This window comes from Corvus brachyrhynchos, unplaced genomic scaffold, assembly GCF_000691975.1.
Source record: "Corvus brachyrhynchos isolate BGI_N302 unplaced genomic scaffold, ASM69197v1 scaffold61, whole genome shotgun sequence".
Classification (NCBI taxonomy): Eukaryota; Metazoa; Chordata; class Aves; order Passeriformes; family Corvidae; genus Corvus; species Corvus brachyrhynchos.
The window spans coordinates 7183874-7197200 of record NW_008236478.1 but is presented as its reverse complement, the minus strand read 5'-3'; the positions used below and the strand labels follow the sequence as shown (position 1 = coordinate 7197200).

At 53.1% G+C, this 13327-nt stretch overlaps 2 protein-coding genes across 2 annotated transcripts in view; one reads left to right on the top strand and one right to left on the bottom strand.

Annotated features, from left to right (window-relative positions):
- Positions 1–3737, top strand: part of CUNH10orf12 (chromosome unknown C10orf12 homolog) — an 11106-nt gene extending 7369 nt beyond the window's left edge. The window contains exon 3 of the mRNA XM_017725877.1: positions 5–3737. Coding sequence (XP_017581366.1) covers positions 5–3427 — 3423 coding nt within the window. The 3' untranslated portion in view covers positions 3428–3737. The remainder of the gene's footprint in view (positions 1–4) is intronic.
- A 6647-nt stretch (positions 3738–10384) lies between these two features.
- The window catches only part of SLIT1 (slit guidance ligand 1), a 50801-nt gene continuing 47858 nt past the window's right edge, over positions 10385–13327 (bottom strand). Inside the window, 2 exon segments of the mRNA XM_017726110.1 lie at positions 10385–12697; positions 12788–13224. Coding sequence (XP_017581599.1) covers positions 12453–12697; positions 12788–13224 — 682 coding nt within the window. The 3' untranslated portion in view covers positions 10385–12452.

The window sequence follows — 13327 nt, the reverse complement described above, 5'->3', positions numbered from 1 at the left end:
CAAGTGTCATGGTGTGTACATCAGCCAGCCCAGCACCGAGTGCCATTTCGAGACCCAGCGGCTGGTGCCGTCCCGCAGGACGGCGAGGAAGAGCACGCGGGGGTATTACTTCAACGGGGAGTGCTGCGAGCTCCCCACTGTCCGCACGCTGGTTAAGAGCTCCCGGGCGGAGGAGAGGGTGAGCAGCCCGGCACTGCGAACAGAGACCCTCGTAAGTGCGAAGCCACCCCTGGTGCTGTCGGTGGAGGGGTCTGCAGGGGCAGGACGGGAGGGTGAGAAGAGGGTTTCCCTGAGGCTCCTGGCTAAAGTGGCACCAACCAGTCGAGAAATGAAAGAGAGAGCTGAGCTGGGCTCCATGCAGCTCCGGGATACCCGAGCACTTCGGTCGAGGGAAGCTGCCGTGGCCATGCCATTCTTCTCCCTCTCTGCTCCACCCAGCCCCCAGAAAGAGGACAGCTTAGCCAGCTCACTGCCCCCTGGCTCCCCTCCTGCTGACGGAGGGGGGATGACAGCAGGAGGCACTGTCACCTGGGAGGCTGGCAGTAGCCTGGGCTCCTCTGGGGATGGCAGCAGCAGTGGGCAGGCTGCTGATATTGCTGCCTTTTCAGTCTCAAAAGCACACAGTGAGGAGGAAGGTTGTCCAGGCTCTGACATACAAACTGTTCCAGACCTCTCTGCCAGCCCAGAGCCAAAGTCCTCCTCACAGCCCTCTGCCACTACAGACACAACACCTCTGCCCTGTGATGGTGCCAGGGATCCTGCCCTGCTTCTAAGCTCAGGGGCTGCTGAGCTCTGTGGGCAGTGTCTGGCAGAGCCCTCCCCATGCTCTCCAGGCTTGCAGGCTCCTGGTGAGCTCCCTGCCACCATGGATGGGGAGAGCCCCCTGATGCCCTCTGCTACCTTGCAGTGTGGGGATGTGAACAAAAGCATCGATGCTAAACCAGAAGCCGAATCATCAGTCATGGTGGGTGATGGCCCTCTTGAGCAAGAGGATGCTGTGCTCGTCAGCACACCCCTCCCCAAAATCTTGGAATTGGAGGCAATGCAGAATAACAGCACAGCAGGTGAAAAAGAGCCCACTGAAGGGGAAATGCCACCCGACCCAAACAGCTCAGACTCTGTCCCTTCCAAAGACAGTCTAGACAAGAAGCGAAAGAAAGGCAGGAGAGCACTAGTGGCATCAGACCGGTGTCTCCGAAGCCAACAATCCCAGTCACCTGCCGAGGGCAGTGCTGAGGACTCTGGTTCTTCCAGCTCTGTGCAGCTTCCTTGCCTTCAGATCAAATTCTCCAAGAGCCCTGGCGCTAAGCGGTTCAAGAGAGAAGTGCAGCTGGATGAGGCAGCATCTGTGCACTTCCCAAATGACTGCTTCCCCAATGTGCTGCTCAAAACCAGTGAGGGGCCAGGCATTGGCCAGGCTCCAGAGAGCATCGCTGAGCAGCAGCCAGGTGAGGAGAATGGTGTCACTACCAGACAAACCTATAAAAGCATCTTAGCAAAAGAGACTGCTGCAGAGGGAGAAAATTACTCTAAAGATGACTCCTCTGCTAACAGCAGCCAAAGTCAACCGGGTGAGATGCTGGAAATCAGCATCCAGGCTGATTCTGAGAAGAAAAACATTCTCCTCCCTCCAGAGAACAGTGTTCCTGCAAATGATGCTGAGCAAGTGGATGTGAAACCAGTCAATGCCAGTGCAAAGGACGAGGAGAGCTCTGACAGTGCCAGGGATCTGGACAAGCCAGTGAACTGTGAGCTGGTGACTGATCTGCCTCCATGTCCCAGCAGCAGAGGTGGAAGCAAGCATCTTCCAGCAAAAACTGCAAAGCATAAAAAGGTTGCTCTGCAGTTTTATAACTTACGACATGCACCCGCACCTGTAGACAGTGCAAAAAAGAGCACACCAGGGAAGGAGTCTATGCAAGCAATCCCCAAACTGAGGGAAGAACACAGTTCAGGGAATGATGACTGCCCAGCACTGGAGGACATAGACATGGCTGACAGCAAACCAAAGTTCATGGAGTGGTGCGCTGAAGAGGAGAACCAGGAGCTCATTGCTGAGTTCAACACTCAGTACATGAAAATCCAGAAGGGCTGGATTCAGCTGGAGAAGGAGGTCCAGCCAACCCCCAAGGTTAAGAACAAAGCTGACAAACTGAAAGAGATTTGGAAAAGCAAGAAAAGAACACGGAAAAGCAGGGGCTCACTGGACGTGCAGAAGCTTTCTCCTGTGCAGATGCTGTTTATGAAGGCTTTTAAGCTGTCTGACATATGCCAGTGGTTTCTGGAGACAACTGAAACCAGGTCTCTAGTGATTGTGAAGAAACTCAACACGCGTCTCCCAGGGGAGATTCCCCCCCTGAAAGTCCCCATGCAGAAATATTCTTCCTCTAGTCTCTACCCCAGCTCACTACAAGCTGAACGTTTGAAAAAACATCTCAAGAAGTTCGCCGCCACTACCCCAGCTCGGAATAATCTGAAGAACCAAAAGCTTTGGGCCAAAATTCGTGAGAATGCTGATAAAGCAGAGGCTGAAGAAGCCACCACTCCCAACCAGACTTCTCCCACTGATGCCAGCACCAAGGAGCTGAGTGAAGACAAAACCATCCAGCCTGCCCTCAGCTTGCCCACGCAGGCCAGCACCAGGATCCTGCGCAAGTACTCCAATCTTCGGGGCAAGCTGCGAGCCCAGCAGCGCATGGTGAAGACAGAGAAGCAGAATGATGGCCCAGGGGACCATCTGTCCCTGGAGAACAAGCAGAGCCGGAAGAGTGTGTGCATCAACCCCCTGATGTCTCCAAAGTTGGCCTTGCAGATCAAAGCTGCTGCCTTTCCTGCTAAATCTCCCTCAGTGGATGGGACGGGGAAGGGGCGGAAGGGGAAGAGCAGGTCCCAAGAGGACTCCTTGCCCAAAGTTGACCTCCAGCTCAGCAAGAAGAAGAAGATGCTGAAGGAGAGCAGAAGCACCCAGGAGCGATCCAGCTCCTCCACCAAGGACAAGCTGCCTGCCAAGAAGGCTACTAAAATAAAGCATTCAGAGGTCAGTGCAAAAGCTCCCGCCACCCGAAAGCAGGCTGCCATGGAGCGGAGCAATAAACTGGCCAGAAAAATGTCTTTGAAAGAGAAGAAAGTCCCGAAAAAGCAGCTGGAGAAGATGCGGCTCCCCATAAGGAAGGGCAAGGAGAACACGAGCAGACGGGCTGTGCTGCCTCCCAGTCACGAGGAGCTGTCCAAGTGCCCCAAGCAGAAGCCCCTGGGAGAGTCCTCCACACGGTCACAGAAGATGGCCAACAAGAAGCACAGCAGCGGGAAGACCCTGACAAGGTCCATGAAGAAGATGCAGGAGAACAATGTGTCTCAGGGCAAGAGGAAGCTGAGGGCAAAAGTGGACTGTTCGCACAGCAAACGATCACGACTGGACCCGAAATAGCGAAGAACCGGTAGCCATGTACAAAACTGATGTATAGTAGTAACCCTTTACCATGCATTAACTAAAGCTGCTTTTATAAGCTGTAGCAAGCCTTTAAAAATCCGCAGTTAAAGGATAACGTCCATGATTTTAGGCATCAGCAGATGTGTCTTGGACAGAGAAGAGGTTGGTCTGTCTGGCTCTGCTGTTCAGAAAGAAGTTTCTGCAGTTCGAATGTTCCTTGGGTTCTTTTAAACTTGGAACCAGGCAGTTTTTGTTAAAAGTACAGTGCCTTATTTATCACTTTAAAAATAAAAATTAGAAGCTCGTCTGTGTGATTTGGAGGCTTGCGTTTTATACTTGAGGCACAAGCACTTGTACTGTAGCAGAAAGAAAACCACCTTCGTGCACATGAAGTAGCTTTTGTCTGCCTTTGGGTGCACACAAACATTTCCCTTTCTCTCAGAGTCCTCCTTCTGTCTGTCTTCTTAGTGGCATTTAAAGCAAAACCAAAATCATTTCCCATCACTGAGGGAGAGGAAGGCGAGTCTGTCCTTTGTCGGTTCGCTGGTAGCAGCTGCTGGTGTCCCAGACTGTTCCCTGCATGAGAATGTGAAGTAGCTACTAGTGTGTGTACTGCTGATGGCTGCCTGCTCCCCACTGCACAGCCCGTGAGTGGGGAGGGCCTGCTCAGGCTGCTGGCTGGGCGTGCTGGGCTGTATCTGTCTTTTTTCTTGCTGGCTTCAGGGATGAACCAGTCTTGCCATGCTCTGCTTTTGGATGGACTTCCTTCTCCTATTTCCCTGCCCTCATGGTTATTTCTGTGGTCTCTGATGGCAAAGCTTTTTTGCAGCACTTCACTGAAGGTTGAATCTCTCCCTTTTTAAGGGCTCGAACTCCTGATGTTGGTGCTCTGCAGGAAGGGAACTCTGGCCCTCACCTTGTGCTTTTGTGCACGTCTTGCCTAGTGCTCTCTTAAGCCAGGATTTGCAGTTGAAATAGGGTTGGAATAAGGGACTGGCTTGCATTTATTTTTTACCCTAATTTGCATTTCACCCTTTTACTAGCAAGGTGTGGGAGGTTTGTCCTTGTTTGTGTCACAGAACAGGGTCATAGTGCCTGTCTTCTCTGAGAAAAAGCCTGTTAGAAGTGCACAGAGTGTATGGCTGTGCTGGTACTGCTGGGCAGAGATGACCAGCAGCTGGGGAGTGCTGTGATCTCTGCTAGGGAAACGCCCCTGCTCAGCCATTGCATCCCCATGGCTTCACTTTCACATTGCTGCACAGAGTCCATTTGCAGGAATCCCAATGCCAGCCTCTTTCCACACATAAAGCTGCAGTGCCTAGCAGGGCACTGTGTGGGCCCTGAGGCTGCCAGACCTTTAACAGCCACCTTGCTGGTCCTTGCTCAGCTGCTTGTCCCTGATGAGAGCAAGGCTCTGGTGCAGCCCATGAATTCAAGAGATGCTGGCCCTGGGAGCAGAGGCTGGAAAGGGATTGGCTGCAAAGGGAGTTGCTTTTTTCAATGGTTGGCATTGAACCCCAGATCTCAAAGCCTGGGGGCTGGAGGTGAAAGGCAGATAATTGTGTTTAAATCTTTCATTGTACCCCTTCAGTACAGAGGATGAAACCAGGTGTTTGATTTGCACGCCCTTCACAGAGCACCTCTGGCTCTCTTGCAGGTATTCCCTTTCCCAAGCATTGACACACACAGTGCTGCAGTACATTTTTCTGTTACTGTGAAATGGCTGATTTAAAAAAAAAAAATCCTTTACCTTTCCTTCGAATTGTGCTAGAGTAAGTTAACTCTCTGAACAGCTAGGAAGTGATTAAATCTAGCCTGTCAGTCCCTGTACAGATTAATATGAAGTTATCTATTACTTTAATTTTTACTGCATGCATTAAATATGTCAAACATTCCATCAGAAAAGATTTAAAAGCGTTTCAGGAGAGGTGCAAGGCAGGAGGGCACTGCTGGCAGTTAAGTGACTGATCTGTACCTCTTTTGCATGTTGTCTCTCCCTCTTGCTTCTCCATCCCTACTTATGGTCCTTCTCTAGCCTCTGGCCCAGCCACATGTGCCCAGATTTCTTCTCCTTCCTCTGGGCCGGGTGTGTGTGTGTGAGCACGCCTCTTACCTTTGCTCCTCACACCATTCCCCTGCAGCAAATCCCCTCTCCCCATCCTTCACCATCACTCCTGAAGCGCCTGCACCAGTCACCATGCACCGAGTGTTCCTTGAGGCTTTCCCTCTCTCTTCTCCCATTTTTTAGCTGCTGGTAAATGGTAAATGCAGGCTGTCCTGCTCCCTGCCTTCTGTGCTTCTGGGAGCAGGAATCCCATTAGGATAAAACCCTATAGAAAGTAAGTGGAAAGAGTCTTTCTAGATGGGGTGCTGCTGCTCCAGCCTCCCGGGTGCCTTCCTGGTGCTTCACCAGCACCGATTGGTTTGAGCATGGCAAGGTTGGGGGACGGCAGGTGTCACATTGGTGCTGGAGTGGAGCAGCTTCTGGGCATCTGTCCCAGTTGGGTGTGCACTGCTTGGCTTAGGCAGTGGTGGGATCAGAACACTGAGCTTCCCGGCAGTGTCCCTGACAGGCAGTGGTGACGTGTGCTGCTGAGGCACAGCCCCTGCTTTACAGCCGTCTGCTACCAATGAATGCAGCTCTTACACCATACAAGGGATGCACAGGGAGCTGCAGATGAGCTTAATGAATGGAAGAAAATAAGCAACATGATTTATTACCTTATTCCACATGGACATGGAGTGTGTTTCCATGTGCTACAGGCACCGAGTTGCCCACTGGCACTACCACAGTGCCATCCTCAGATCCACAGTCTCATTGCGCTCCTCTTCCCCTGGGCCACCCCAGAGCTCCCTGCTCTGCTTCTTGAGCTCTGGATTTCAAGTGCTACATCCCACAAAGCGGACCTCTTTCTGTTACTTTGGCTTTTCTTGCTGGCTACTTTCTCATCCTATTGAAACCAGTCTCCATCATGCACCCTGGTCCATGAACAAGGAGCAGCTGTGCACCTCCACAGATGTCCTCACTCTCCCTCTGCTGCCAGCCTCCCTCTCTCATTTGCATGGTTACCTTTTTCTCTCTCTCCTTGTCATCGGCTGCTGTGAGTCTTCACACTTCACATGTCCAGGATCCGTCCATCTTAATCAACCTCTGGGAGGAGCTGCGTTTGCCAAGCTCAGAGTCAAAATTTATGTTGGTGCTGTAGCAAGAGCAGTTTGAGCCTGAGATGGCTCCTTCTACCTGTAGCTGTTAGGATCTTGTTTAGCAAGGCCAGCCCTGGAATGGGTTTCCCTGCTGACAGGGTGTGTGATATGTACCCAAGGTGTGCACATATTTATATTCATCACTTACTCATCCCTGGTGAGGTCCTGTTTGCCTGTGTTTGCTCTGTGCAGTGGGGTTTCTGTAGTCACCTGCCAGCATGTCAGGGAGATGGATTTGCAGCAAACCTTCTCTGAAGAGCTGACCAGTCGGCACTGATGCTTCTGACAAACTTTCTGCTGCATTGCTGATCAAGGTCCATCAGCTGTGAGAGCAGGATGAAATTGTTCCCGCTGCTCTCTGCATCTGGGCTGGGGGAGCCATGCAGGGCTGGGCTGAGCAGGCTGGCTGGCTGCCCCCACCACTTTTTGCTGGTGTGCAGATGAGCAAGGCTGCAGCCCAGCCCGTGTCCCAGCTGCTCTGCGGCGCCTCTGGAAAAGCTCTGCTAACTCCTAGTAACCTCCCAGGAAATAGAAATGCAGTCAGATATACTGGTGCCCTGTTTTTAAGACTTGCTGATGGACACTTTTTCTCTCCAGCTCATATACTTTTAGCCTGACAGCTGCATTCCCAGTTGAAGGTGACTGAGAAAGCTGTGATTCCCAGCCTTCCATGGGCACAGGTAGTGCCTGGGGCAGCATGGAGGTGCGGGTGGCCATCCAGGTTGGGCTCTCACCTTTCCACCATCAGCAGTCATGCCGGGGGGAGGAGGGCTGAGCCCTAGCCAGGGTGTACTTGGGTCTGCATCCTTGGGCTGTTTGCCTGGACAGCCCAGGAACAAGATGGGGATAGGCTCCTCCTTGACAGGGAATGCCACTGCAGCTTTTCTTGTAGCAGTAGGTTTTTTGAGCAAACCACAAGGCTATGATGTCCCCATGTCGCGTGCGTTCCCCCCGTGTGTCGTAGCATCCATTTGGCCCATCCTTTAGCTTGGTGGTTGTGAAATGAATCCATCTGTTCTAAGATGTTCTCAGGAGTTCTTGTTGTATTAAGCTCACCCCTAGGCTTAGCAGAAATCACAGTCCCCATCCTCCCTGCTCCCCTCCCCGCGGACAAGCCCTCTCTCTCACGAGCACTTCCACCTTTTCCCCAAAGGGCAGCAGAGGGCAGCTGGCGGTTTTGATTCAGGGCACGTTGGCAGCTTTGGGGCAGCCGAAGGAGCTGGGATGCAGCCGGCCAGCATTTGTGACATGGGTCTGGAGGCCAGGCGGTCCCACGGGCTGTGTTGCTAGCCAATGTTTTCTAAGTCTGTTTGTAAGAGTACCTAATTTTAAAATGAAATGTGAATATATATTATGTGTAGGTGCCATGTAAGATAGTGTTGTGCTAGGCAGCAGGATGCTAACCTACTTTTTAAGCTTTTTGGGGGCAGGAAAAAGCATTTTTCTCTCACTTCATGCTCACAGATCTAATATTGTAAATAGGTTTTTAAAATATTTATTTCATGGGCTTTCCACAGGTTCTCGTTCTGACTGGTGTGCGGTGGGGCTGTATTGCCCAGTGTGCCGCAACCAAAGGGCTGGCGACTGCGTGGGGGATGGGATGGGGTGGGATGGGTGGGTGGTGGTGGTGTTCAGTTTGGTTTCATGTCACATCAAAGCTGAAGCATTAACTCTCTTCATCTCGTTTTGATGATGTCAGACCTGGTCGATGGCCACAGTCCCTAGGGAGGCTGTGAGCTCCCATGGCTGGCCAGGATGGCTGTTCCCCAGGACAGGGGACACTGCAAGCAATAAGATTTGTAGTAATAATGTCTGCTTTGATGGCAGGGGCTCTCGGGGCTCAGGGCCAGGTGGGAATAACTCTGCTCCCAGCAGGCGCTCAGTCCAGCATGACCTGGAGGTGCTCAAGGAAGGGTCCCCAGGGATGCAGAAAGTGGGGGATGCTGTTGCCCCCAAGGAACCCCCCCCAAACCATGGGGGTAGGGTAGGTAGCTGCTGGTAGCAAACTCCCACTAGTGAATTACTTACTGCCTTTGTGGGTACAGGTGACCCAAGGGAGCACACTGCTGTCACTGCTACAGTCCCAGGGCTGGCTCCAGAAGGTCATTTGCTCATTTGCTTGTCATTCTGCAATTTTAATTCTCCTTCCAGGAGGTTTGAGGTCATTTCGTAATTTTTTCTTAAGTGGATTTAGATTTTTTTTTTCTTTGTTAACTCCTTTTTGCCTGGAAGTGTGGCTGGCTCTGACCTTCCAGCCCAGCTGTCTGTGTAGGGCAGCATCAGCAGGATCAGGGCTGCTTTTATGATGATGGGTCTCTGACTTTGGAGGATGGAGTGAGGGGTGCTGCTGGGTGCCAGCCCTGCAGGACCCTTCGCCAGTCCCACACTTCCTTCACCCTTGGAACAGGTGTGTAAAAAAAGAAAAACAAACAAACAAACAAAAAAGAAACAACACAGTAATTTTTTTCTTAAGATGCAAAATGTTTAAATATTATCTCCATCCTGATGGCAAATGTTTTTCCTTCACCTGTGTCTGCTTCCCTGGGAGAGTTTTGTTTCTCTGTTTGTTTCTATATGAATTTTAGACACTGAGCTGAAATTCCTCCTGTCCGGTACTGTATGTTTGAGCCCAAGCAATGTGAACTGTACAGACCAGCAGTGGGAAGTGAGAGCCGGTGACTGCACCTGGGAGAGCCGTGGCTTGGGACGGCATTCCCAGTTGGTGTAGGGAGTGGGAAGTACTGTGCCACAAGTTGGGAAAATGAACTGTCTGCTGTGAATTCTTGGTTGGAAATGTGGAGAGGAGTTTCCATTAGATAATGTTTACATACCTCACCTGATGAACCTTTGAAAGTGTATATATAAAAAAAAAAAGAAAATAAAATTATATTAAGTTGCTTTAAATCAATATGTATAGCTATAAGAGCTGGGTCATTTGAACTTTGAATATGTATTGATTCTCTAAATGTTGACATTTTGTGAACTCTGTGCTCCTGTCTTTTATTTCATCCTAGCCTATGGAAAAAGTTGTGTTCTTGTTCCAGGTAAAAAGTCCCTGACTCAAATCTGAACTCCTCAAGGATTCCCACCACCTTGCTTTCTTTTCTTCCTCACTGTCAATATTCACCCTATGAGCTTTCTAAAGGTCCGTATTTTATTGCAGCTTATTAAACGTTTCTTTGATATCAATGTTTGTTTGGTGTGGTAAGTGGGGAAGAGTGAAGGTGAGTGAGTGCATGAGGTAGGGCACAGCAGGCTGGCACCCTCCAAGTGTCACACCCTCCCTATGGAGAGGGGTATAAATGCCTGTGCGGGGTTTCAGTGCTCCCACACCAGTCCCTGAGCTGTGGCAGACTTGTGTTTGTGGCACCAACAGTGCAACCTCTTGGTGCTCCTGGGGACTGCTGCCCAGACCCCCTCTTCCCTTCCCCAGAGAGCTACAAGTGCCCAGTTTCCCCTGGAGCCATTCCATCCCCACAGCAGGCGCTGGCCCTTCAGCTTCCCACCTGCAAGACCCCGGCAGTGATGGCTGCTTTTGCAAGGCATTGCATGGACAACCCTGGCTGCTTGTCCCTGCACCATGGGGGCAACACTTTGGCCAGAAGTGCTGGCCAGGGCTGCTCCAAGAGTAGGAAATCATCCCCCAAGGCAGGACCAACTCTTTCCATCCTGTGCCACCTCCTCGCACACTCAGCAGCTCCCAAGCATCAGCTTCCCCCTTCTCCCCACCAGGAAAGAAGAGGCCAAGCCTCTGAATGAATAAATGTCATGTTCACATGGAAGACAACATAGACAATACCAAACATCTCCTAAAACAATACAGCCTCTGCCAGCGGAAGGATGCCCAGCGCCTCCCTCGCCAGCCTAGTACAAACCAGCGTCTTCAATAGTGACACACACAAACCCCACGGGCCAAACAAAGCCACCGTCATTTTCCTGCCCAGTAGCATCTGTAAACAAAAAGAAAACATCATTTGTTGACCCCAAACATATAAAAATACTATAACAAAATGAAATACAAATATATATTAGAATCTGTAAGTATTCTGTATAAAGAGATACTTTAGCGGTTAGCGTACAGCAAGAACAGAAACACAACACAACCAAGCCCTGGGCGGGCCACAGGCAAAATGAGTCGCATCCCAGCTCCTCTGTGTGGCAGAGGAGCTCCCATGGAGAGGGCATTTGTGGCAGAAACACATCCCCGTGGTGGCGGAAACGCCCTGGATGCTAGTGGTGAGCAGGGATGGTGACAGCACCTGCAGAGCTGGGTGTATCCCGTGGAGATGCCTGGAGCCTGGCCGCAGCTGGCAGTGCAGACCTGAAGCCGAAGTGCTGGAGCAGTGTGATAGAGAGACCCAGGACTGCAGCTCTGGGATGAGTCTGTCCACCAGGGTGATGTGGTGTTTCACTGTCCAGCCATCTGCAGTGTCCCAGGTTGGGCACCCACTATCCTTGGCCCCCACAGTTGTAGAGGTGATGCTGCTGTGGATGTTGGGTGCATACTGTACCCCGGCACAAGCTCCCCATGTGCCCCTGCTCCCACACCAGCCCAGCACATGCCCTGGCACTGTGGGCTTTGGAGAGATGCTGGGTATGGGCACTTCAGTCCACAAGCTGGTGGATCCTGCCCTGGCAGTGGTGTTGGCTCCAGGCTTGCAGGTTTGGACATCTTCAGCCTCTTCAACTTGGCACGCACAAGACTGAGGCCCAGTGACGGGCATGGCAAACCTGCACCCCAGCTGTCCCAGCAGCTTCTTGCTCCTGCTGGCTGGGTCAGTGGGACATGGGGTACTTTTGCCCAGCTGCAGGCCTGCTCCCCTAGGACAGAGCCTGGAAAAAAGGGATTCCTGTGCTGCCCTCACACAGCTCCCACCTCTGAGCAGAGCCAGCTGGCTGAGCCAGGGGTATTTGGGGCCCTCTCCACATGAACGGCACAGTGCTGGCCCCCATGGCACAGGGCAAGTTGGCACTGGAACCCTCAGGGACATCTGTGCGTTGCTGCCTGTCCCCCACACAGTGTGCCTGGCGCTTTCCTGGTCCTGCTCCACCAGCGTGGCCCTGATGTGACCACAGTGGGCTGGACCCATGCGTGCCTGTGCACTGCAGAGCCCAGCCAGCATGCACGGACTGGGGGCATCACCAGAGGGTCAGGCTGTGGCCACAGAGCTGGTGACATTATCTGGGGTACTTTGGGCTCCAGCAACCTGCAGGGAGAGAGACCAGGGCTGCTGGAGGAGAGGACGGGAAACCAGGTCTGGGCTCACCAGGACTGCAGGATGCTGGCTGCACCACGCAGCCCACTGTAAGCCACAGCTTGCCATAGCTCACAAGGATCTGCCATGTCAGGTCCCCCTCCTCCAGTCCCAGGTGTTGAAAAAGCCCTCAGATTGCTGGGCTGATGCAAGAGATAGGGATGCCGGAGGGGACTCGCTGGGGATGCAGGCACTGCCCTCCGTGGCTGTGGGGCTGCACTGGCTGGGAGGCAGAGTGCCACAGGGAGAGGATGGGGCAGCTGGGCAGGGTTCCCACTCCATATCCACACATCTGTGTAGTTGCAGTTCTTAAAAAAATTCTCTATCTACACATTTGCTTTGTTTGTGGGGTTTTTTTCCTTTTTTTTTTTTTTCTTTTTCTTTTTTTTCTGTTTCCTTCCCAACCTTCTAGATGCACCAGCTCTACCCTCTGCTGGGCTCCTCAGATGCAGCTGCAGTTCGGAACACCCAGAGAGCAGCATCATGCCCGCAGGGCAAAGTGAGGTCCTTGGCTTGGGGGCGTCTCCCCGCCAGCCCCCCGGCTCTGCAGGGCCGGTGGCTGCTCACAGACACTGGCTGCAGCCGCACTTGCTGGGCTTCTCCACCTCCTCCACAAAGGTCGCACCGTTGCTGCACTCGAAGGCGTATTTCCTGCGCCGGAGCCGCAGCCCAGTGCAGCAGCTGGCGTCAGGGCCACCGCAGGTCCCCCGGCATTCCACCCAGGCCACCGGCCGCGTCGTCTGGCAGATGGTGTAGCCCCGCTGCACCTGGTGGTAGTCCCGCACTGGCTCCCCGCGGCACTCTGGCTCTGTGGGACAGTGGGACAGCAATGGTCAGCCTGGTGTCGTGGCATAGGGCTGCCCTCCCTGGACACCCACCTCCTCAGCACCTAACCTACCTTGGTCACAGAGGGCTCCAGTGTAGCCATCGTGGCACTCGCAGGTGGGCTGGCCACCTGGGGTGAGATGGCAGTGGCCATGGACACAGGGCTGGTGGCGGCAGGGGTCGGGTGGTTCGGCAGGCTGGTTGCAGAGCGCACCCTGGTAGCCCTCGTGGCACTGGCAGCTGTAGGAGAGGGCGTCGAGGGGCAGGCACAGCCCGTGCACACACCTGTGGGCACACGGTGCTGTCAGGACCTGCTGGCGTGGCACCAGCACGCACAGCCCACCAGCACTGAGCACGGCATGGCTCAGCACCAGTACTGCACTGGGACTGGTACAGCACCACCTGGTACAGTACAGCCATCATGGCACAGCACAGGTGTGGCTCTGGCATGGCACCACCAGCACAGAACAGCCTGGCACATCTCAGTGCTAGTGGCATGGCAGGGCACTGCTGTGGCACGGCACCACTGAGATGGCACAGGACTGACACGACACAGCACCAGGAACCAGCCATGGGGCAGGGTGGGCAGCCAGCGGGAGGGGCGGGGGGGGCA